General features: G+C 37.5%; 2 protein-coding genes across 5 annotated transcripts; one reads left to right on the forward strand and one right to left on the reverse strand.

Moving 5' to 3' along the window:
- Positions 1-386: 386 nt before the first annotated feature.
- Positions 387-19,833, forward strand: LOC132641634 (histone-lysine N-methyltransferase ASHH2-like). Its single transcript, XM_060358687.1, has 18 exons — positions 387-543; positions 2,368-4,221; positions 4,332-4,539; positions 6,198-6,358; positions 6,458-6,537; positions 7,758-7,889; positions 7,984-8,100; positions 10,948-11,040; positions 11,325-11,402; positions 12,251-12,307; positions 13,363-14,248; positions 14,337-14,392; positions 14,865-14,944; positions 15,054-15,136; positions 15,224-15,303; positions 16,338-16,417; positions 17,413-17,458; positions 18,453-19,833. The coding sequence occupies exons 2-18, from the start codon at positions 2,499-2,501 to the stop codon at positions 19,557-19,559; spliced, it is 5,067 nt and encodes a 1,688-aa protein (XP_060214670.1). The 5' UTR covers positions 387-543; positions 2,368-2,498; the 3' UTR covers positions 19,560-19,833.
- Positions 19,834-20,361: 528 nt separating this feature from the next.
- Positions 20,362-22,436, reverse strand: LOC132641642 (glutathione S-transferase TCHQD-like). Of its 4 annotated transcripts, none has more exons than XM_060358714.1 (4): positions 22,050-22,349; positions 21,773-21,855; positions 21,606-21,680; positions 20,362-21,131 (listed from the first exon to the last, which is right to left on the reverse strand). In XM_060358714.1, the coding sequence occupies exons 3-4, from the start codon at positions 21,677-21,679 to the stop codon at positions 20,537-20,539; spliced, it is 669 nt and encodes a 222-aa protein (XP_060214697.1). In that variant the 5' UTR covers position 21,680; positions 21,773-21,855; positions 22,050-22,349; the 3' UTR covers positions 20,362-20,536. The 4 variants fall into 4 exon arrangements, with proteins under 4 accessions (XP_060214697.1, XP_060214702.1, XP_060214689.1 ...); XM_060358719.1 differs by lacking the exon at positions 22,050-22,349 and adding an exon at positions 21,960-21,976; XM_060358706.1 differs by having other exon boundaries at positions 21,606-21,855; positions 21,960-22,436.
- Positions 22,437-22,885: the final 449 nt, after the last annotated feature.

Genomic DNA, 22,885 nt, shown 5'->3' on the forward strand with positions numbered 1-22,885 from the left:
AGTTTTTTACTAGCTATTTGTGTATGCACGAGTGATATTTTGAAAGTTAAATAACTTATGATATTTTAGGAATACAATAATAACATATTCAGTATAATCTCACAAGTGTATTATACTATAACAATATCCCTATTTCATATATTTTCTTGATTATAAGAATATACTATAGTAGCAGTCTTTAGTTAATTTTTAATTATGTAAATTTGATGCTAAAAAAGACTAAATAAACCAATGATGGAATTAAGACAGAAAATTAATAAGGTTGACCTCGTCTTCCAGAAAATATTAATTAATTATTTAGAGCCCAATAATTACTACTGCTCACTAATATTAGTCTGGATAAAAACAAAAGAAAAAAAGAAAAAGAAAAAGAAAAGGAGAAATGAGTTAGCCCTTTCTCTTTCGCCAAAAAAGAACTCTTAAAAACCGTTTGCTGTGAAGTGATTCCTGCTCTTCTCTCTCTCTCTAATAAATATCCAATTTCTCTCTCTATATATGAAATTGGTTGCTTACTATTCCTCAAGTTTCTTCAATTTCCATCAGGTATCATTGTTATTCTTCTCTTTTCTCTAATTCAATTGTATTTTTTTTTATTTCGGCAACTAGGTGGATATATTATATATGTATGTGCATTGGTGTTGGACCTTTGTTTTTAGGGATTTTAATGAACTGCTGCTGCTTAGGGTTTCCTTTTAAACGGCACGGCGTTACTTTGAAAACTAAGTTTTTTTTTTATTTTTTGTTTCCCCCCCCCCCCCCCCCCCCCCCCCCCCTCAATGCAGCAAGTGATAATCTTTAATGGCCCCGGTGATCATCCATATAGGTAGTGAATAAGAGCCTGTTTGGATTGTCTTATTTTAAGCACTTTTTTGTAGTGTTTGTGTAAGATAAAAAAGTGATTTTAAGCACTTGCGTTTTAGGCCAATAAATAAAAGAGTCATAAGTTATAAGCCCATCCAAACAGGCTCTACTCTGCCACCAAGGCTTGGGCAGATTGGAAGAAATCACCTAGCTTATTTGACACTTCCAGGATTTTAACCCTGGTCTCCCATAGTCTTAAACTCCAGCTTCATCCATTGCTAGGCACAAAATAAGTTTACAACAACAAAAAAATAAAAATAAAATTAAAGTTGTATATATATGTGCTTGTGCAAGACGTTTCAGCCGTAATTTTAGGTTTGGTGGGTTTTGGAAAGAGTTAGGCTACATTGCTTTAATTATTTCTTCCGCCCCAATTTATGTGGCAGTGTTTGACCCGGCACAAAGTTTAAGAAAAAAAAGGAAGTTTTTTTGAAATTTGTGGTCTAAAACAAACCTTAGACATTTATGTGGCTATAAATTATTTCATTAGGGGTAAAACGGGAAATTTGATTAGTTAAATTGTTTCTAATTATAGAAATGTGATATTCTTTTTGGGCCGGAGGAATTTTAGCAGATTTGATAATATTGGGTCAAGCGACGCAGTACAAAGTATGGTGTTACATCAAATGCCACGAGATTTTGTCATCTATATGATATGGTAACATACTTTCTGGACCAAAAGTATAAATGGAGAAAAGAAAGCAATTAATTTTCCACAACGGGGTTTTTATACCCTAAAAGATTCTCTTCTTTCTTTCTCCTAATCAATCAAAAACTACAAAGATGATAAATCTTCCACAAGTCTTCTCTTTCTGACCTCCAACTGCTTGTCTTCCAACTTGCCATGACATTCACCACTGCAAGGTGGCAGACATGACATATTAAACATTGAATAGACTAGAGCCCATAACTCTGTTGCAAAAATGAATGTAGTAGTAGGTGATTGACTTGTCCCCAATGTTGTGGCCTAGTGGTCAATGAAGTGGGAGGAGAACCATGAGGTTCTCAGGGTCAAATCCTAGCGGAGGCAAAGAAAACACTAGCTGATCTCTTCCCACCTGCCTAAGCCTTGGTGGGAAGAGTAACACGGTACCTGTGCTAGTAGGAGGTTGCAAGTACCTGGTGGGACAATCGAGGTGCGCGCAAGCTAGCCCGAACACCACTGTTATAAAAAAAGGCAGTAGGTTATCTGCTTTACTATTTTCTTGAACCGATTACCTACTGCCATTTAAGAAAGAAAGAAAGCGAAATAATGCCCACTTCCTTCTCATAGCTGGTAACTTGATTATACCCTTGATGTCATAGCTATGTTTTGTGACATCTCCGTTGTTTATGGTGGCGGGTTTCTTGTCCATGTTATAGCATTTCCCCCCTGATGAATGGGTGGGGAATTTCTCTCTAATTCCAGTTCCCATCCTCTTTGTGTGTATGTTTGCTTCAAGACTTGTTTTTGATGAAGATTATGAATGCTTTTCTAATTAATATAACTATCATTTGCTCTTACAGATCACTGCAGTGAATTTCTGAGGCAAGCATGCCTTTACGTGACAGTTAGTTCTTGACATCTTCTGCTGCTACAAGGAGGAATTGTCACTGAGACCTATGCTTTCTTTGAACATTGCTGTTAAACTGTTGATATGCTTTCCCAGATATCAATAGCAGACGATGTCTGCGATTTTGGACAGAGTTCATATGTTATGGATCCCAATTGCACAACTGAAAACTTATCCGTCTCTTTGCAATCACCTCAACCCTTTGAGATAAGATCTGCTGATGTGTCTCAGAGAGTGGTCACACTTGGTGTTTCAGGAACTGATGTTCTTGTGAATGCTTTTGACTCAATTATCATAACTAGGTTGTCACAGGAGGACGATAAAGGCAAAGATACTGTAAAAACTGATAATGCTTCTGAAAGTGAATGTCCTGGCAATGCATGCATTGCCCCGCGGAGAAGGAGTGGGCGCAACAGCAAGTTAAGCCAGAATCTGGCTATAGTACCTGCAAGAAATGGCAGGAGAATAGCCATTAAAAAAGCATCCATAGATCTTAGTTCTTTGCAGATTACAAGAAAGAGAAGAAGCTATTTCAGTAAACAAGCTCGTTCTTCGGTCTGGGGTTTGCTAGAAAATACGGTGCAATCTTTTGAACGTAATGTCAGGCTTGAGATAGCTTCGGGAAAGCAGAAAAATTTAAGAATAGCATCAAAGGGGGGTGGTAGGGGAAATGAGAAACATGGTAAGAATAAGATTGGTCGAAAGTCACGGAAATCAAAGGGTAATAACTCCATTCCGACCGGCCCAATCTCCCTGAAGGTTAAATTTGGTTCACGCTGCCTGATGGATGTTGTTCCTCTTATTGATAATGATACTATCAAAAGCTGTACTGCTGGAGAAGAATTGGAAAAAATGTCAAAAATTGCCAGCAAAATTGATGGTAGGTTAGGAGAGGAGGCGCTAAGTATGCAGGTCCGTGGTTGCAATGGAAATTTGGATAATGACTATGTTTCCTTATCAGAAGTGTGCCAACCAGGAAAAAACGCAGTTCAAGATCCAGCTGCTAAGACTTTAGTTTGTCATGTTGAGTCACCTCTCCAGGAGGGAAGATCGATCGGTAACAGGTTTTCGGATCCTGGAACTTCACCTGATTCAGAAGTCATCAACCTAATTCCTGATACTCCAATCGATGTTCCAGAAGACTTTCATGATTTGACTTTTTCTGAGTCATGTGCTGTTCCTGTGGATGGTTCAATTCTGAGGATGCATGAAGAGAGCAGTAAAAAAGGAAGGAAAAAAGATAGTCTCCCAAAGGTTTCCAATTGTGGTGTGAAAGATTTGCTTACTCCAGAAAGTATGAGCAATTCACAAGTATACGGGAATCTCATGCAGGGAGACAAACAGAGGGATGGTTCGTCTTGTTCTGATACTTCTGTTTTAACTACAACTGGAAATGGAATGGGCAACATGTTCAGCACTGGGATATATTCAGGAGAACTGCTGCATTGTTCAGGAGTATCAAACTTGGGAATCTCATGTATTTCTTCAAATCTTGAAAGTGATTTGGAGGGAAATCGTTGTTCTAGTCTTGGCACCGAGTCTCCAGAGTCAGGGTTATCGGAGAAACTAGCATCCTCTCTTGATGAGCGAAAAATTTCTGAAGGGGAGAGACCAAAGGTATCAGGAAATAGCAGGCCAGAAGTCCCAAATTTGTCAAAAGGAAGAGTTAGTAAAAAGAAGGGGAACAAGGAAAAGGAAGACATTGTTTTTCTTCAGAAGGAAGAAAAGGAAGACATTATACATGAAGCGGAACACAAAAGTGACCTTGTTAAGTCTTTAGGTGAAGTGAGACAGCACTCAGGGACAGGTATTGTCAGATGATTCAAATAATAATAAGTTGAGCCTTTTAAGTTCAATTTATGTCAGTTAACCTTGGTACATTGTAGTATTCAGTGACTATATTGAGTAATGTTGTAGAAAATGGAATACCATCTGGGCTTGGACAAGTTGGTTCTGAAAAGAAAATTTTAGATGGAGGCATTTCAAACTGGGATATTCTGCGGAGCGGGGTAGATGAGCGTCTCTTGCCAGCAAGAAATGCTTGGGTGCAGTGTGATGATTGCCTCAAATGGAGGCGTATACCTTCCTTCCGTGCTGATCAAATTGAAGAAACAAATTGCAGATGGTATGTGATATGCTCATCCAACCTCTGGATTACAGATGTGCCAATAGTATACGCTTCTGTTTCCAGTTAGTTTTTCTTGGTGACTATGGCTAGATCACACTTCCCCATTATGTATCTCTGCATGTTCGTGTGTGCGCTTACATATGTGTGTTTATGTGTGTATGCATGCGTTATATTTTCCTTCTGTAATTCAAAAACTAGTAAGACAAACGCCTTCTTGGAATTTGCATTCCGTAGATACTGTAAGTCACCATAAAAGTTAGCCTTCTGTGATTAGATGCTATGGTGATTCTATATGCTCTAAAACTAAGCATGCTCAGATTGAAAGTTAATTAGATTTTTATTGTTATAAGCACTTTATCTCCTATATGTTAGGTAACTTTTGAATTTTCTGTAAATCGTGGTTTTTTTTAGAAGAAGTGTGTGCTTCTCGTTTCTTGCTTAAAGCTGTAGGAGCCTTCTTGTATTTTGCTCTTTTCTCTGTAAAAGCACCCTTACAGAGCTGTAGGGGTGGAAAATGGGCGGGTTGGGCTGAATTTGGGCCGGTTAAAATGGGCTGAATTAATAAATGGATCATTGCCCAACCCTGCCCAAAAGTTACTTGGGCTGAAATGGGTTGGATCAAGATGGGCTAAACAATGGGTTAGCCAGCACGCCCCGATTAACCCATTATTTAACAATATAAATATTCTTTCATTTTTTTCTTGTAAGACACCAAGAATATCATGAGAAATTCTTTTGTTGTATCTATTCATTTTCCTTTTTGTATATTGAGGATGTTAATTATCGTAATTGACAAAAAAAATTGTTTTTAGAGCACCTTTTAATTTGCATGGTAAATTCTTTTGAGTTTAAAAATTTGCATTCTAATTACTTATTTAAATACATATAAATATACTTTTAAGTTTGGTTGTCAAAAGTATCTGTAGCTCTACGAGGTAGGGGTGAGGTCTGTAGACACTCTACACTCCCCAGACCCGACCTGTGGAATTACACTAGGTATGTTGTTGTGGTTGTCAAAAATATAATTCATCACTTAACTCATTTAGCTTAACACCGTCGAACATAAGTTGAACAAAACTATTACTGAGAGAAGTTGCCACACATGTAAAGTTTAGCTTGTAGAGATCATTGTAAGTGGTGACATGCTATATTGCTGAAAACAGAATCCTGAGGTGGCATTACTTATTAAACTGGTTTTGCCCAAATAGGCAACTTATTGTGTTTATTGGGTTTTCTCTAATTTCCTTTTTCTTGTTCATGGACTTATTCTTTTTGATAAGGTAAGTAATTTTATTAATAAGGAGAAATTCTCATGCCTCTTGTTTATTGACTTATCAAAAGTTCTAATTTGAGTGCATCCAGAATTCTTCTGCACTGCTGGCTGTTTGGTGTAGGAACACTGACGTGATGCTTTGATAGTGCTTCTGCAAAATTAAGTGGATCTATTAAAACTAAGCATCAGATGACTGTTAGCTTCATAAGTCAGGGTAATAAAGAATTTTTCAGATGGGGTGGGGGGTGGGTGGGGGAAATGATAATCTCGATTTAATATTTGAGGTTTCAGTAATGGAAACACTTGTGGTTGTCAAAGCATAATGTTCTTTTGTTTGGATTTCAAGAGTTAATGACTTACAGTTCTCTTACCAATTTTGAAGGACTTGTAAGGATAATCTGGATAGAGCTTTTGCTGATTGCTCGTTTCCCCAAGAGATGTCAAATTCAGAAATTAATGCTGAGCTGGAAATATCAGATGGTGAGGAAGATGTTTCTCGTACAGGCTGGAGTTCAAATGAATCAGGGCAGAAGAATCCACTTGGTATCTAGTGATTGTACTTAAGAAATTGCGCTCTTTGGGACATAATCTTGGAGTAAACTTGCACTAATCCAATTATCTTCCTTTTTGTGTTTGTTGCAGTGGCCCATCAATCATCTTGGACTCGGATCAAATCAAACTTGTTTCTGCATCGCAACCGCAAAAATCAACCTATTGATGAGGTAGATGCCTGATCAAGTCTGCATTATTGCCTCATATACACTGGTGTATATTTGAAGAATTAAAAGAAGAGGACCATAAACGCGTCAGAATTGCAGTGTTTTTAGACAAAGTTTGCCTCTGAATTTTAAAATCATCAGAAAAAAGAAAACTCTAAAAGTTTGATTACCTAATTTTTTTTTGTTTATCGAAATCTAACTTGTGAGTTCTGACTTATTCTTGTTAGAAGGCAACAGCCTTAAAAGAATAAATTTCATCAGAAAGGGTTGATTTATAAATAAAATCACCTTTTTGGGGTTGTAGGTGACCATTTTGCAAATATGAGCATCTTACTTCTTGGATGGTAATTTTTTATTCGATTTTGCGATAAGGAAAGTGACGTTTCAGCGATTATGCTACTACAGACTTAGTTATGCACATTACTTGCTGTTAACTTTCTGGACTTGTAATTTTTTGTTTGGGGAGGGATCTAGGCTTGATATTATGTATTTCTTGAGATATGTTCTGATGGTTAAATGAACGTACTCGTATTACATAACTTGGCCAATCTCATGTGTTTCTGTTATTTAAGTCCTGAGTTTTTGTTGTTGTTGTTGTCAACTGAAACTTCCTAAAATACATGACCTCTGGTATACCTGGCCTCTAATCGATGCTTCTTTTCCCTTTGCTCTTCCTTGACGTTGTCTTTGTGTGGGTGTTGGTGTATTATTGGCTACAATGAGACATTCAGGTACTCCCGTTTGAAGAAATGCTGTGTATGAGTAAGTGGTTCCTCTAATTGATAGAAGTTGGGTTTTGAAGAGATTCTTCAGCGCTGTTACCATTCTCAAAAAAAAAAAAGAGGAGATTCTTCAGTAACTTCTAGAGCAGCAATTCATTCATAGAATGATCTGCAATGTTTACAAGACTAACATGCTATGGGGCTTTATTAATCTTGTTTCGCACGAAATTAAATTATATGATGCACACCATGGCGATGGCTGGCGCTATGTGTGGGCTAACATCTCGTCTGGAACTCACACCTTCCACTGTCCCTACTTATTTCTTTGTGAACAGCTGCTTCTTTGAGTATTTGCATGTTCATCTTTAATCTACCTTTAAAAGAAAGTATTTGCATGTTCATCTGCAATCAACTTATGATTTCTAATGTGCTTGCGGTGACAGAAACTAAGTTACTTCCTTTCCGTAACTTCTACTACATTCTGTTATCCTTCCCTATTAGATCATGGTCTGTCATTGTGAGCCGCCTTCAGATGGTCGACTGGGCTGTGGAGATGGATGCCTGAACCGGATGCTCAATATAGAGTGCGCTAGAGGGACTTGTCCTTGTGGAGAATTCTGTTCAAATCAACAGGTTCTTCAACTTGCAAAGTTCCTTTTTTTTTTTTTTTTTGGTATATTGCTTCTATTATGCAGGTTGTATCATCTCTATCATATACTGCTTGCAGTTCCAGAAACGCAATTATGCTAAATTGAAGTGCTTTAAATATGGAAAGAAGGGTTATGGTCTGCAGCTGCTTGAAAATGTATCTGAAGGGCAGTTCCTTATTGAATATGTCGGGGAGGTGAGATATCTTCTCTACAGAATTTTGGAGACAATTGTGGGAGTTACCGGAAATGGACACGATACTTGGAACCACAGATAGTGTTTCCTATGTTCACCTAAAAATTACCAAAATATACTACGTTTATCGCAACCCACCCCTTGGTGGGTACCCCTTCCCAATAAAACTGATTGCGGAAGTTAAGAGATGACGTGCTATTAGTAACTAAATTGTGTTTTGGAAAATCACCAACTTAAGGTGGAAAGCCTGTTGGCATCAAATTGACTTCATAATCCGTTTCTGTGGGAAACAAGTCAAACAACACCCTTATTTTTGTCAGAAAACAAAACACCTTTGCCCCCTTTTACACGATTTCATTTCCTTTAACTTAGTTCAAAACTGTAGTCTTGGACTCTCTAGTATCATAAGTTGCCCCAAATTTCAATACTTTTATGTTCAAGTTATGGCTTTGGGCAATTGGGCTTCTTCTTTTTTGTTTAGATTTCTCTTTATCACTATGTGCCTGCTAATGTCTGTGGATTGTCATATTAGGCCCCTGACTCTTGCTTTATTTAATCATGACGATATCCCCCACAATTGTGGGAGTTACCGGAAATGGAAGAAAAATACTTGGAACCACAGATAGTTTTTCTTATGTTCACCTAAAAAATAACAAAATTTTACTATATTTATCCCAACCCCACCCCTTGGTGGGTACAACAGATTGCGGAAGTCATGAGATGACCATGCTATTAGTAACTAAATTGTGTTTTGGAAAATTACTAACTTGAGGTGGAAAACCTGTTGGCAAAACATTGAGCACCCTTATTTTTCGCCAGAAAGCAAAACACCTTTGCCCCCTTTTACACGATTTCATTTCCTTTAACTTAGTTCAAAACTGTAGCCTTGGACTTTCTAGTATCACAAGTCACCCCAAAATTCAATCCTTTTGGTTCAAGTTATGGCTTTGGGCGCTTCTTCTTTTTTGTTTAGATTTCTCTTTATCACTATGTCCCTGCTAATGTCTGTTGATTGTCATATTAGGCCCCTGCCTCTTGCTTTATTTAATCATGACGATATCCTCGACACTTCCCTCCCCCAAATCCCCTCTCCTTAAGGAGCTACCATTCAGTGTTTCAAGCTAAATTGCTTTCTCTTTTTTTTTTGTCAGCACATCTTTGGGCCCAAGCATGTTCTTTCACAGCTGTTATTGATTAATGTCACAATAATTCTCTAATCCTACTCCTATGCTGCTCCCAATTTTTTTTAGCTCCTTGAGAACTGAGAATCATCATTCTCCAATCTTTTTGCACACCCTTCCCTATAGTCATCTTTGTATTATTCTTTTTCTTTTGCTGTTTTTCCAGTTAGACGGACAACCTTAGGCACTGCTGCCTTCATCCCTTCAGATATTATGGCTTTTTGTGAATTCTGATTTTAAACATTATCAAACTCTGCCGCACTACTGTGTTTGAATAGAGAAAGGATAATGTAACCAAGGGGCTTACCTACTCAATTATTCATCTATTTGCTTTAACATTTTTGGCTTTATTACCTGCTTGATTCAACTGTAAACATTGTTGCATCATTCTAACCTGAGAGTTCTCTGAACTTCCTTGCATTGAACTCCATTAACATATGATTGAAGGAGTGTTTTAGAGGCTGAGTCTTCAACTGTTTCTGGCTATTTTCCTGTCTGTCTAACTCATCCGATCTATCCGATCTATCTGTGAGGGCTGGTTGGGACATATTTCACATCTTGTTTAGGCCATCTGTCTACAACCTAGAAAGATCCTCATAGTTCTTCTGCTGGATTTCACAATCCATATTTGAGTTTGACATTTTCCTGTTCCACTAATAGTGTGAATGCCAGAAGAACTTCTTGGACTTCTATTGGTGGCCTCCAGTCCTCTGATTCTTTGACCTTCCTGCTTTTATATACAATTAATTTACATCAATCCCAAATATTTATTTGCATTTTGCAGTTGCTCACTATACTGTTTTCCTCATCAAACTTGGTTGCAGGATACCTAATTCAGAAATTTATTTTATTTGATATGGTACCCCTCACTTCCTAAGCGCCCTTCCCAGGAGGTACATAGTGGCTTTACCTACTTTGCTCCTTGGTTACTTGAACTTCCAACATCATGGTTTAGACCGTTAGAGGTGAAGGGCCCTTTCTGGGATATCTCATTCAGAAATCATCTAAGCCATTAATTCCCTCCGAGTCTCTGCCATGACAATTTATTGGCACTCTGGTACTTCTTGGTTGTCTAGTATTTCCTTGAAGAAGGAATGTCTCCTACCATTTTTCGCTGTCTTATAAATTCCATCTCTCTTATCCTGCTTTGATCACAACGAGGGCTTGCTTCCAACTATGAATCTCTCTTAAGATTCTTTTCAATTCCTTGGACCTTCTTCTAGGAAGAAGTGAAACCCCTACCGTTGATGCGTTTCTTTCAGTCCAAAAGTGCGATTGTCTATTTGTTACTTGCTCTTGATGCAACACCTTCATCTTGTGAATGTGCAACTTTATCACTTGCTGGGACCAGCTAGACCTGGTTTTTGAGGTGATTAAATAGTAGTTTGTTAAAAGTGAAAGGAAAAGTAGAAGAGAATTACTAACTTGGTGTAGTTTGACCCAAATTCACGGCATCTTACCACTAAAGTCATTGATCCTTGTAATGTTAACTGTTTCAAATTAAAAAAAAAAGTCATTGATCCTTGTTTTATTTTTCATCAAAAGATTGTCTAGAAATTTCTCATTTGATTTCTAGAGGTTTCCTCTTCATATGTATGATATATATCTATGCCTGATTTGCTTTGCACTGCTGAAACATTATAGCTTTAAATTTCAAAATTTCTTAGGTGCTGGATATGCATGCTTATGAGGCACGGCAAAAGGAGTATGCTTCGAAGTGTCATAAGCATTTTTATTTTATGACACTCAACGGCAGTGAGGTATTACAGTTTACCTTGATATATCTAACAGATATTGACGCTGTTATGTGTTTATGTATAGACGGATTTATAATGTGAAGGAGACAAATTTTTGGTATGTGTATCTATTGACGGATTTATAATGTGAAGGAGATAAATTTTGGTATGTATATCTATTTTAAACCATTCATTCTACAGGCAATATGTCCAAATTTGTAATGACTCAGTGTATATTATGGACTCTTTAATCTTTCTGTTTTCTCTCACCTTAACGTGTAATGATCTTTTTATGCCTGATGTTTCAGGTAATTGATGCATGTGCTAAGGGGAATTTGGGCCGTTTCATCAATCATAGTTGTAACCCTAATTGTCGTACAGAAAAGGTGAATGTGCTTTGCAACTATAATTGTGCATTTAATTTTGTGAAAGAAAAAGAGATTTAAGAATGAATTGCTTGATTATTCCCTCAAACATGTCGGGTTTATATAGTGTTTACAAGTAATCCCAAATAAAGTAAGGAAATTATGCAAGTAATCCTAAAAAGGAAAGGAAAGTAATTCCTAAAAAGCCCTCCTGAACCTTTCCTATATTTGCAAGGAATGGGTTCTTGCCATATTAATAATTTTCTAATTCTTAACACTCTCCCCCAAGTTGGAGCGTACTTATTTTATGCTCCTAATTTGCTATAAATATATTCAATTCTGAAGCCACTAAGTTATTCTATAAGAATTACCTGCAACCTGATCATTTGAGTTGACCAAAACCTGTCACGATGCAACCTCGATTCGATAATTTGTTGAATAAAATGACAATCTACTGCTATATGCTTCTCCCTTTCATGAAATACTGGATCCGAAGCAATGTGCATTGCAGCTTGATTGTCATGTATCAATTTCATGGGTAATAACATGAGGTGTTTGATCTTCATCATCCGATGAAAGGTAGGATCCCAGTTCCATTGTTCTGAACCACCATTCTTTTTCTTAATAAGAAGTAGACGATAGTATTTTTGCTTTTTGTCTGAGATTAAGAAGAAAAAGAAGATTATTTTTTTGGAATGGAAAGTCCTTCTACAAAAAGAAATTGAAACAGAGAAAGCGAAGGAGCTTCAACAGAAAATGCTTGATGTAGTCTCAAACATAGTTCTCTCAACTTGTTTACATTGAAGTATTAAGTGCATGTTTCAATAGTATTAATGTTGTGACACAACTTTCTTTCATTTGCCGAACAGTGGATGGTGAATGGAGAGGTCTGCATAGGACTCTTTGCTTTAAGGGACATAAAGAAGGTAAAGTGGGTTTTCCTATTTAGTCAAACTTGGTTTTGACCAGTCATAGGATCCTAAATGCTCTGCATATTTAACAATATACATTTAATTTACCAGTTTCAACAAAAAAAAAAAAAAAAAAAAAAAAAAAAAAAAAAAAAAAAAGAAAAGAAAAGAAGAAGAAGAAGAAGAAAAGAAATGCTCTGCAAATAGCAAAAAGAAAATGTGTTCTCTATAGCCCTTAGTGTGAGCTAGTTTTATGTATAGCCAAAAACTATACAAGTAGTCTGAGCACTTCAACACCTAATAAGCTGTAAACAAAATTGTGACGGGTGTTTTTGTTGCACCAACGAATAACATTTTCAATGTTAACATAATCAGCTGTTGGAGACATATTTGTTATATTGCATTTAGGTTTCTTTCTATTTCTGTTCTTTCTTTTGAGGGGGTCGGGGGGGGGGGGTGTTGTAGATATACAAGCTCGAGGGATGGAGGTGTCTTCATCAGTAGAGGAACTTAAGACACCCGTAAGGGTGGCTCAGTTGGTTGAGCATAGGGCTTCCATAATGGAGGTCTCGGGTTTGAAACCCCCTGCCTACGACAGTAGGAGATTTGCCTTCTGGGCCGAGCTTGTCGCACGGGCCTTGCCTAGTGCGGGTTATTGCACAGGAGCGGGGTTTACCATGTGTGCACCCAAAGGGTAGCAGCTGCAGGTTCCCTTGTCAACAAAAAAAAAAAAAAAAAAAAAAAAGAACAACACTTAAGACATATGGTTCTCCCACTGATTATCTGGACTCTTTTGCTTCTTCAGTTGTTTCCTAAGTAGGCATGGTTACTATACCTGTTTGAATCCTATCTTGGAGTAATTTCCATCTTAATACTAGCTCTATTGTTTTGTTTCTATTATGTTGCCAACTAGTATCTTGGAGTAATTTCCGTCTTAATACTAGCTCTTTTGTTTTGTTTCTATTATGTTGCCAACTAGTATCTTGGAGTAATTTCCGTCTTAATACTAGCTCTTTTGTTTTGTTTCTATTATGTTGCCAACTAGTATATGCTTTGGATCCTATTATCAGGGCGAAGAGGTGACATTTGACTACAATTATGTGAGAGTCTTTGGGGCTGCAGTAAAAAAGTGTGTATGTGGCTCACCTCATTGTCGGGGCTATATAGGTGGTGACCCGCTGAATGCAGAAGTGATTGTTCAGGATGATTCAGATGATGAGTATCCAGAAACTGTCGTGCTGCGCGAGGATGCTAACATGGATCATAAAGAAGACAACAACATATGTGCTACAAGTACTATTAATGGTGCTAAAATTAAGATCCAAGGGAAACCACCTAAAAAGAAAAACACATTGAGTGAATTTATTGCTGGAAATCAGGAGACTTCCTGTCAAATAAATATCAACAGTTTCGCGGGTCAAGAAAAAGTTAATTTGGGTAACTCTATTGCTATTGTTAGCTTGAATGTTAGAGAGGAAAACAAAAACTTCCCTGATGTATCTCCGGCATCAGCTTTAAAGGCAGAAACATGTGCAGCACTGAAAGCCTCAGAATGTCTCTCTCATTCTTCTGCTCAACCTGTTGAGACTTCCTTGATATTGAAAGATACATGTGAAACCGTGTCTGGAGTGAGAAAAGGCTGCTCTGTAGCTAGCAAAGCTGCAAAATACTCTCTCTCTTCCGCACAGGAACTGGAGATAACTTCTCCTGATGCAGTGGTTAGCAAGTCTTTGAGGAAGTCAAAATCCAGCAAGGGGCAAGAGACACATGATTCCTTGAAATCATGTCTGTTTGTGAAAACTTCGCATGATTCATCTTTAGCGAAGAAGGGGAAACAGAGGAATAACGCTGTGAATTCCAGACCACTGCCTGATGCGGATAGCAAGTTGCAAGTTTCACAACCTAAATACAAGAAACCTCCACCAGATGGCTCCTTACAAGGCCATTTTGAAGCAGGTATGTCATTGTTATCATTTTGTTGGATCTGCTGATTGTGGAGTATTATTGCGTTTTATCTTTTTTTTTTTTTAACCTGAATTTGCAGTTGAAGAGAAACTTAATGCTTTGTTGGGTCATGATGGTGGAATCAGCAAACGCAAGGTGAGCAGTTAAAAGCCATATGATATAATCTGTATTTCTTTATTTTTTCTTGCTGGGTGATCCGTAGTTAATCATTGTGCTGGTTTGTGGGAATGCTCCTTTCTTCTGCTGCATTTTGGTGTTAATTCATCGAGAGGGAATAGGCCAGAAAGTTGGTGAAAGGGAGGGCTGGAAGGCATCCATATAGTGGGCGGTCATAAGGGATTATCATTGTTGGCCACCTAATGTAGTCTCGACATAGTAACCTCTCCATTTAGATTTTCACGGTCCTATTTTGATCTTCTGAAGCATTTCCGGTTTCTTAACTCAGCCTTGACTTAGTAAACCTCTACACCTAGATTTTCATCGTCCTACTGTAATATTCTGACACATTCCTGTTTTTAAACTTCTTCCATATGTGTAAATGCGTGCATGCCGAATCCACTACATTCTACAATTTTCTTTCAATTATTTTCCTCGTTTCTTGGAGCAGGATGCGTCCAGGTGCTACTTGAAGCTCCTCCTCTTAACTGCTGCTTCAGGGGATGGCTGTAATGGTGAAGCCATCCAGAGGTAACAAATGACTCTCCTTTTTAACTCTTTTAGTGCTAAGAGTTGCATTCTTAGCTGTTGCTACTTCTTATTTACATAATTGTTAATTTATGCACTTATTTGTTTGCAGCAACCGGGACCTTTCTATGATCCTTGATGCAATTTTGAAAACAAAGTCACGCACAGTTTTGATGGATATTATAAACAAAAATGGTACTAAATTGGTGCTTACTGCATGCTTTAGGTTTTTCTATTTTGAAATATACTGATTGTTTGATCTGTTTTTGTTTTGCTTGTTAGGTTTACAGATGTTACACAACATAATGAAGCGATACAGGAGGGAGTTCAATAAGATACCAATTCTCAGAAAGTTGCTTAAGGTAATGTAGTATTCTGTAGTCCTATACTTCAGCTCTACTGATTGAGTAGTTAGCTTGGAAGTACCAGAATTTGAGAGGCTATATGGGAAAATTAGAAAATATGAGTTTTAACACCAGCTCGTTCTCTGAACATGCTTGAGCTGGAAGTTTTATTCACTGACAAATTATTTATTCACTACGCAGCTACTTAAGATGTCATTCGAACATGTGCGGATAAACATATATCAAAAAGCTAGCAGCTTATGGAAGGTCCAACTAGCTAACATAGAAATGCAATGATCACTGAAGTTTAGTTGCTACTTAAAAAAATAAAAATAAAAGAAGGCATTTGGTGGTGCCGTTGATCAATTTTGGTGTGAGTTTTAAGTTCAAAAATCAAAGCCAAGTAAGTGGCATGGCCAATATGCCTGAAGTCTGACATTATAATGTCACTGAGCGAGTGCGATAATATAAATTACAAATAAACATGAAATACCGGATATACTCTCTGTAACATTTGAAACAATATATTCAAATCATTGAACAGTTAGACAGATAAAAACCATGTGAAGTAGTTCCCAACACTAGTAAGACAAGCATAAAACCCAATGTCACATCTCTACATCAATTAGTAATCTTCTCTTCGTCCTTACTGGCATTGGAGATTCAAGTTCTTCACAAAGTCTCGTTAGGATTGGTGAGGTATCATTTTTTCCTTTCAAGATCTTGTCTTTAACTAACACGAGCATTTTAACAAAAGCAGCAAATTGGGTGGTGGGCTAAATGGGTAAGAAGATTGTCTTTCTTGTCATTAAGATGCTGTAGCATAAAATTTCAGTGAGAAGTACGTCAGTATGTTATTGGGCAATGTATTAGTGGCTTCTTAGATCACCTCCTTTTTTGTTGTACCTATTTGTCTTACATGAGATCTTCTCTTAGCTAAACCTTTAACGCTGAGGCCTGAGGGTTCTCATGATATGCCTAGCAGATCTGTTATTTGTCATTGCTATCATACCAAGCTTTTGGTTTCACAATATGTCAACTCACTTTAACAGGTTTTAGAGTATCTAGCTGTAAGAGACATCCTTTCCCCCGAGCACATTAATGGAGACGCATCTAGAGCTGGAGTTGAGAGGTTAGCAGATGTTATTACATGTTACTTATATAGAATATTTCTAACGTTTGTTCTGATTTCATGCCTGCATATGATATTTGGGTAGAATTTCCTTTTTTTCCTTCTGCATTGATAAGAATCTAAAAAGCAATTCAAGTGTGAAACCCAAATATGAATTACGGTGTACCAAAAAACGCAGAGGGCTAAATTAGACACTACAGAACAACTACAAGTGGAACTGTTTTACATTAATTATTTAAGAGAAAGAAAAATGGTAGCAGAAACAAAGGTTTCACAACTACAATATTAATATGCCACTGTATTGGAAGTTCCAAATTGTTGGAGTTGAATCTTGATTTTGTTTAAATTCTAAATCTGGGAAGAGCTACTAGAATTTCATCTTGTCTCCATGTATGAGGAATACGTTATATGATGAGTATGTTACCTATGTTTTATTCGCAATGAACTTTTATGATGTTCCTGACTACTAGTCCCTCTGTCCCATTTTATATGACACTTTCCTTTTTATGCTGTTCGAACAAGAATGACACCTTTCTATATCTAGAAACAATTTTTATAGCCACATAAATGTCTATAGCATGTGTTAACCTGCCAAATTCCAAAAGTCTTTCTTTCTTAAACTCAATGCCGAGTCAAACATATTCTCATAAAGTCGGACAGAGGGAGTACATTGTATGATTTTTGGAAGAGTCTGTAGGAAGGATTTTCCTGCATGCATGCTAAGTTCATTATTTTTCCCTTGACCAATATATTACACGTATTGTTGCTGAAGTTGATGACAGCAATGCCACGTATTTTCTGACCATTATGGCAATGACATCACTTGATATGCTATCCACTTAAGATTGTGTCTTCCATCTTCCGTCTTTATGTGTCGCCTGTCAAATCTTTCCTACACTTGTTATAATTCTCTAAAAATCACCTTTGTACATGCCTTTTCAAGTGATAATCCAGTTAAAATTACTTCTGAAAGTCTTGTTTTTGTCTCTTTGCAGCATTAGGAACTCAATTTTTGGATTGACAGAGCACGAAGACAAACAGGTACTGCTTTCTGGTTACTATGCAAAGTCTCTTGTTTCCATCAAGTGGCTCTAGAATCACATTCTTTTCCTTTTCTTTGTTCCAGCAAAATATATGCATTGAATTGATTCATACATATAGTCGAGATTTCATATTGGTATGAAATTGAAATGCTTCATAAGTTATCTTGCGGTTGTGTTTGTGCTTGTTGCTTGAGGTTGTATGGGTGCTGGAGGAAGACTGGTCACTTTAAGTCTCAACTGATTCATAACCATTACTTGCCAGAGAGCTAATATATCCAAAATGAAGTGAACATAAAAGGCAAATAGAACAAATGTCACCACTTGTCTGCAAGTCCCAACTTTTAGAGAAAGCCTAAACTGTTACAGATACAAAATTCTGGGGAACCATCATAACCTTGGGCTGACCTTGTTGCTACAAGGGTGACCGATCTCTGATGCCTTAGACTGGGACAAGATTATTTCATGTTGTCTTTGACCCTGTTTTGTCCTTGCCATACATGATTTAGGCTACTGATTTTTCAATCTCAAATCAACTACATTTAGAGATGATGGATAAGTAAAAGACTAGCATCTCAATAACCCTTGCAAGATGGGAAGGAAAGAGGAAAGAGGAAAGAGGGAGCTTTAGTTAAAAGAGGATGGAACATACCCGAAAAGATCACAGCTCATTAATGGAGGTGCTATTTATGCTGATCTTAGCTATTAGTTTAGCAATTAGCATACACTGCTAAAGTTTGCGTGCAAGATAATGCTATTCTGTTACTGCTTGTTCTCGACCTTCTGTGTATGCTTCTAATTCCCTTTTACAAAGCAGATTGTTTACATGCTTGTTATTTTTGTTGTTGATTTATGTTTCAAGTTATACCATAGAGTGATTGGAGGGATCTTTTTTGTGATTGGAGGGATCTTTTTCCAGTTAATTACTTTGTTTCAAAATTTTCTTTATTCAGAGCGATTAGGTGACAAGATATATGTGGTTTACTGCATGTCAGGTCCATCAAATCGCGAGGAACTTTAGAGATAGGTGGATACACAGGCCTCTTTGGAAAAGAAGCTGCATTGGTAGAGATGATTGCCGAATCAACACGCATTCTGGTTCACAGTACAATAGGTGTCTAGTATCACAAAATCAAGGGTGTGATTTGGGTTGTAAACCTTCGGAAGGAGCTGAGTATACCTGCCATTCAACCGTTGCATCAGTTCAAGCAGATGCTGGTGTGCTTGATGGCTCCGCTGCTTCATGTTCTGATATTGGGGCAGCCTGTAGTCCAAGGAAACGTAAGCGTAAAAGTCGATGGGATCATGAGGCTGAAGCAAAGTCAGATCCAAGAAATGAGAGCAATGTAGGTGATAACCAAAGGCAGGTCCTACATGAGGACGTTCCTCCTGGCTATGAATTTCCTCCTGGATTTTCAGTCCCTGTTAAGGCTTGCAGGGTTTCATCTGATGCTTCTTCAACAGCTATTTATAGTCCCGAAGAATCTAGATGTGGAGAACATCCACATCCAGTCGTTATGGGGTACTTGCAGCAGCGGTTCATTTCACGGCTGCCTGTCTCTTATGGAATTCCATTTTCCGAGGTGCAGCAATTTGGCTCTCCTCAGAAAGGAAGATTTGATGCTTGGACTGTTGCCCCAGGAATACCTTTCCAGCCTTTTCCTCCTTTACCTCCATATCCCCGTGATAAAAGAGATTTTGTGCCTGCTGCTGCTAATCCTGGGGTAATTAGTGAGCTGCCTCAAAATGCTGGAGAAGATTGGGGTACTTGTCATCCTGGTCACCTGGCTCAAAATTCTCCAAGTGTATCTGGAGCAGACCAGCCTCAGGATGGCAACGGAAACCGACCTGGTTCTGAAAGAGCTAGTTACTCTCATAACTTGGGAAGGAAAAACTTTAGGAAGCAAAAGTTTGATAAATCAAAATTAATACCTCCCTGGCTTCGGATAAGAAGCGGCTGGGAATACACAGGAAATAACTTGATTGCAGGTGTAGCAAGCAGGGAAAATGAGTTTAGGAGTACGGATAGTTGGGTGGAGCATAACCTTGGAATGCAGAATTTTGGGCATGCTCTACGACAGAATACTTTCCACAGGTATTAGATTTATCTTATATAGGCAAAGTTCTCAGCAGCTTCTAATATTTCTTCAGTGCTTCTCCTTTTGTACTTGCAATTCTCTGTCGCCCACAGAAAAGGAAAAGCACCTTTTAGTTTTGTAAATTTGATTTTTTTACAATTTTTAGGTTTAGGACCAAAGTTATTCATTTATTTGATGTCATACATTGATAGTGACCTTTCAATGCCTCAAAGAGGTAAACTGCTCAATTCCTTTGGTTATTAATTGATCATTAAAAGAATTGTCTGATAAAATATAATATCTTGCTGGCGTTTGGATGGTGTCAATCGGGGTGCTCTGCGTGCACGCTTGAATTCCTCGTGCACTTGCTTGTAACTCATTTGATGACTTGGTTGTTGCTTCTGCAATTAGTGTATGCATGGACATAAATTTATTCTGCCAGGGGCATTTGGGTTATGTTAATCTGCGTATAGCAGATATCTTTTTTGTTTTTCCATTTTCGAGGTAACGGACTTGATGAACTTGTGCTGGTGTGAACTCATGAATTTCTTTACTTGTGCTGCAAATATATACTCTTTACCTTGAACAGTTCCTATTGGTGTAGTTTGGGATGAAACTAGATCAAACTGGGAAAACACGGTTTGAGTACATTCCAAGCTGAATCAAACCATTAAAATATAACTACATTTGACCGTTTCAGTTTGGTTTAGTTTGACTTGTAGTTGGTAGCTTGTTCTCTGGAAACTATTTTCTACGAACCAACTAAACATCTATGAAAACACGAGGGAAGGGGAAGAGGAAGGGCAGAGAGAAAATGACCCTTACATCAGGCAAGGTAATTTCTTTTTGTTTCTTTTCTATTACATGAGGGGAGGGAAAGGAGGGCAGTGAGACTCGAACCCACACTTATTGTGTAGAAGATTTTCACTGGTACCACTAGACCGTAAGCATTGGTGATCATCATGCAAGAGCTTTCCTGTTCAGTCTTCACGTAAAAATTATCAATATTTTCGAAGCAAGCTTCTCATACAGATGAAGCACCAAGTTTTCAGTAGTCTTTTTCGCCTTCTCCATCCATCAAAGTACCTTCCAATCACCTTCTTATAACTAGGTCTCTGCCGCACAACAGCCCAATAATCTGCTAAATTTGGTCGACTGTTTATGTACTCATCTTCCAACTTCAATAATTCGAGTCTAGCTAGAACTGGAATAAGCATCACATCAGCTAGATTGAACTCCTCTCCAGCTAAATATGATGTTTCACCAAGCTCAACTTCTACCTCATCAAGAAGCTTTTCAAGATGATCCTTATTCTGTCCTAGAACTTCAACATTCTTCAACTTTTCATCTGTATCATATGCTTCTTTTAATTTGCGATGATAGTCACTTGCTAATTTGGGAGATTCTGCCATTCGAGCAATTATTACACGTCTCAAGAATTTAGATACATATAAGCGATACTTCACAGGGATGTGGCAAAGGGTAAAGTACTTTGAGTCCCATTCTTGTATCTTATGCATCCATTCGATGACATTGCTGCTAAGTGTTGTACCGTTGCCGCCAGAAGATACTGTTTCGACAATTCGTTGGATATACCTGTGCATTGTGGAACAGGTTAGTGTAATTCCTCTGCAAAAAGCAAGAAAAGGAAACTTCGAAAGCAACAAGACATACTTACTATTGGTGTGTTTGACTGAGCAAGGAGTTTTAAGAAGAAAAAAAGATTTTCGCCAAATACAAGAAAGCATCCTACCTTGGTAGGAGTAAGGTCTGCGTACATTCTACCCTCCTCAGACCTCAAGATGTGGGATTTCACTGGGTTGTTGTTGTTGTACAAGAAAGCATGTTAAAGGGTTTTATGTACAAGGTGCCGTTCTTTTTTGAACAAATTAAAAAGGAAAAAGTGTCGTGCAAAATGTAACATGGAAAATGTTCCAACAAAAGAAACTAAGATAGATTGAGCTCTGCAGTTACTATATAACGAAGTTGTGAATCAAAATATCAACATAACCAAGGATCTTTACCAAAAAAATATCAACATAACCAAGGGTGAGGTGGAAGATGGCTTACTGAATTATCTCAATAGTATCATATATGATGTGAGAACCATTCTGTAAAACTGGAATTTTGCCACTTGGATTCATCCTGAAGAAAAATGCATCCATGTTCTTGCCAGTTAAAGGGTTCATATGATAAGATGTGTAATCAATACCCTTCTCCTCCAAAGTAAGTCTTACCTTCTGACTATCCAAGGAAAATGGATGATGATATAGCTGCATTATGTCATCAACTTAATCTACCAAGACTTGTATTCCAGTACCTGATCAGAACAAAGTAGCTGGATAAACAAACACCTCACTGAATTTCTACAAAATTAAAACTAACAGGGAAATCCACAAAACCAATAATAATAATTATACAAACCTATTGGGACACCAAATGACTGATTAAACCTAAGGAAACAAAAAGAAAGAAAAGTTTAAAGAAGGATACAGAGATATGAACAAAACATACCCATAAATCTTCTGGGGCCTAGTCCAGATACACCTTTGTGATTATTCTTTCTTAATTTATTGTCTCTTTACAAGGTTTTGGAAATCCGAGTCACACATGATCAAAGGAGTAGGGACTTTACGGAGGGATGCTGAAGAAGTAAGCTAAAACACAAAGAGTAGAGACTTTACGCAGTAATGCTGAATAAATAAGCTACAACTAAAATGCATTTATTCCTTTTATGGAGAGAGTGTGTGTGTGTGAGGGTGTGTGGGATCACTAACGCTGATGTAGAATCAATGAGATTTCTTCACCTTTAATTAGAGATTACCTTTAATTAGAGATTTCGGCAACGAAAAAAAAGAGAGCTCTTATTTAGTTGTTATGGCAGTACAAATTCGGATTAGTCAAGAAGTCCATTTTGAATACTGAATGAATTAAACCAAAAAATAAGTAGACAAGAGTGAAAAATGGGTTAAGGCCACAAATAGAAGTTTTCAATTTCCCTTGGTTCTTATGGAAAATGATTTATTTGTATTGCTCGGATCCTTCAAAAATATCTATCAGATCCTTCAAAATTGTGCATTTTTGGAAGATTTCACATATGCGGCTACATTTTGAAAGATCCGTGCAACATCAAAACTAGCTGTATTTGATATATACACTTTCTACTTTTTTTTGGGTAGGAACTAAAATGAGTAAAATATATGGTAACCACGTTAGTTGTGCAGCCAACTGCTAGTTCTCTGTCAAACATCATATTAAAATATGGAAACTGCTGTGGCATGGAACTGCATGTACAAGAGAAGAAGTTCTATTTAATTAATAAAATTTGCTCTCTGTTTTTTATTTTGTTT

The sequence above is a fragment of the Lycium barbarum genome, chromosome 1, assembly GCF_019175385.1.
Source record: "Lycium barbarum isolate Lr01 chromosome 1, ASM1917538v2, whole genome shotgun sequence".
Taxonomy (NCBI): Eukaryota; Viridiplantae; Streptophyta; class Magnoliopsida; order Solanales; family Solanaceae; genus Lycium; species Lycium barbarum.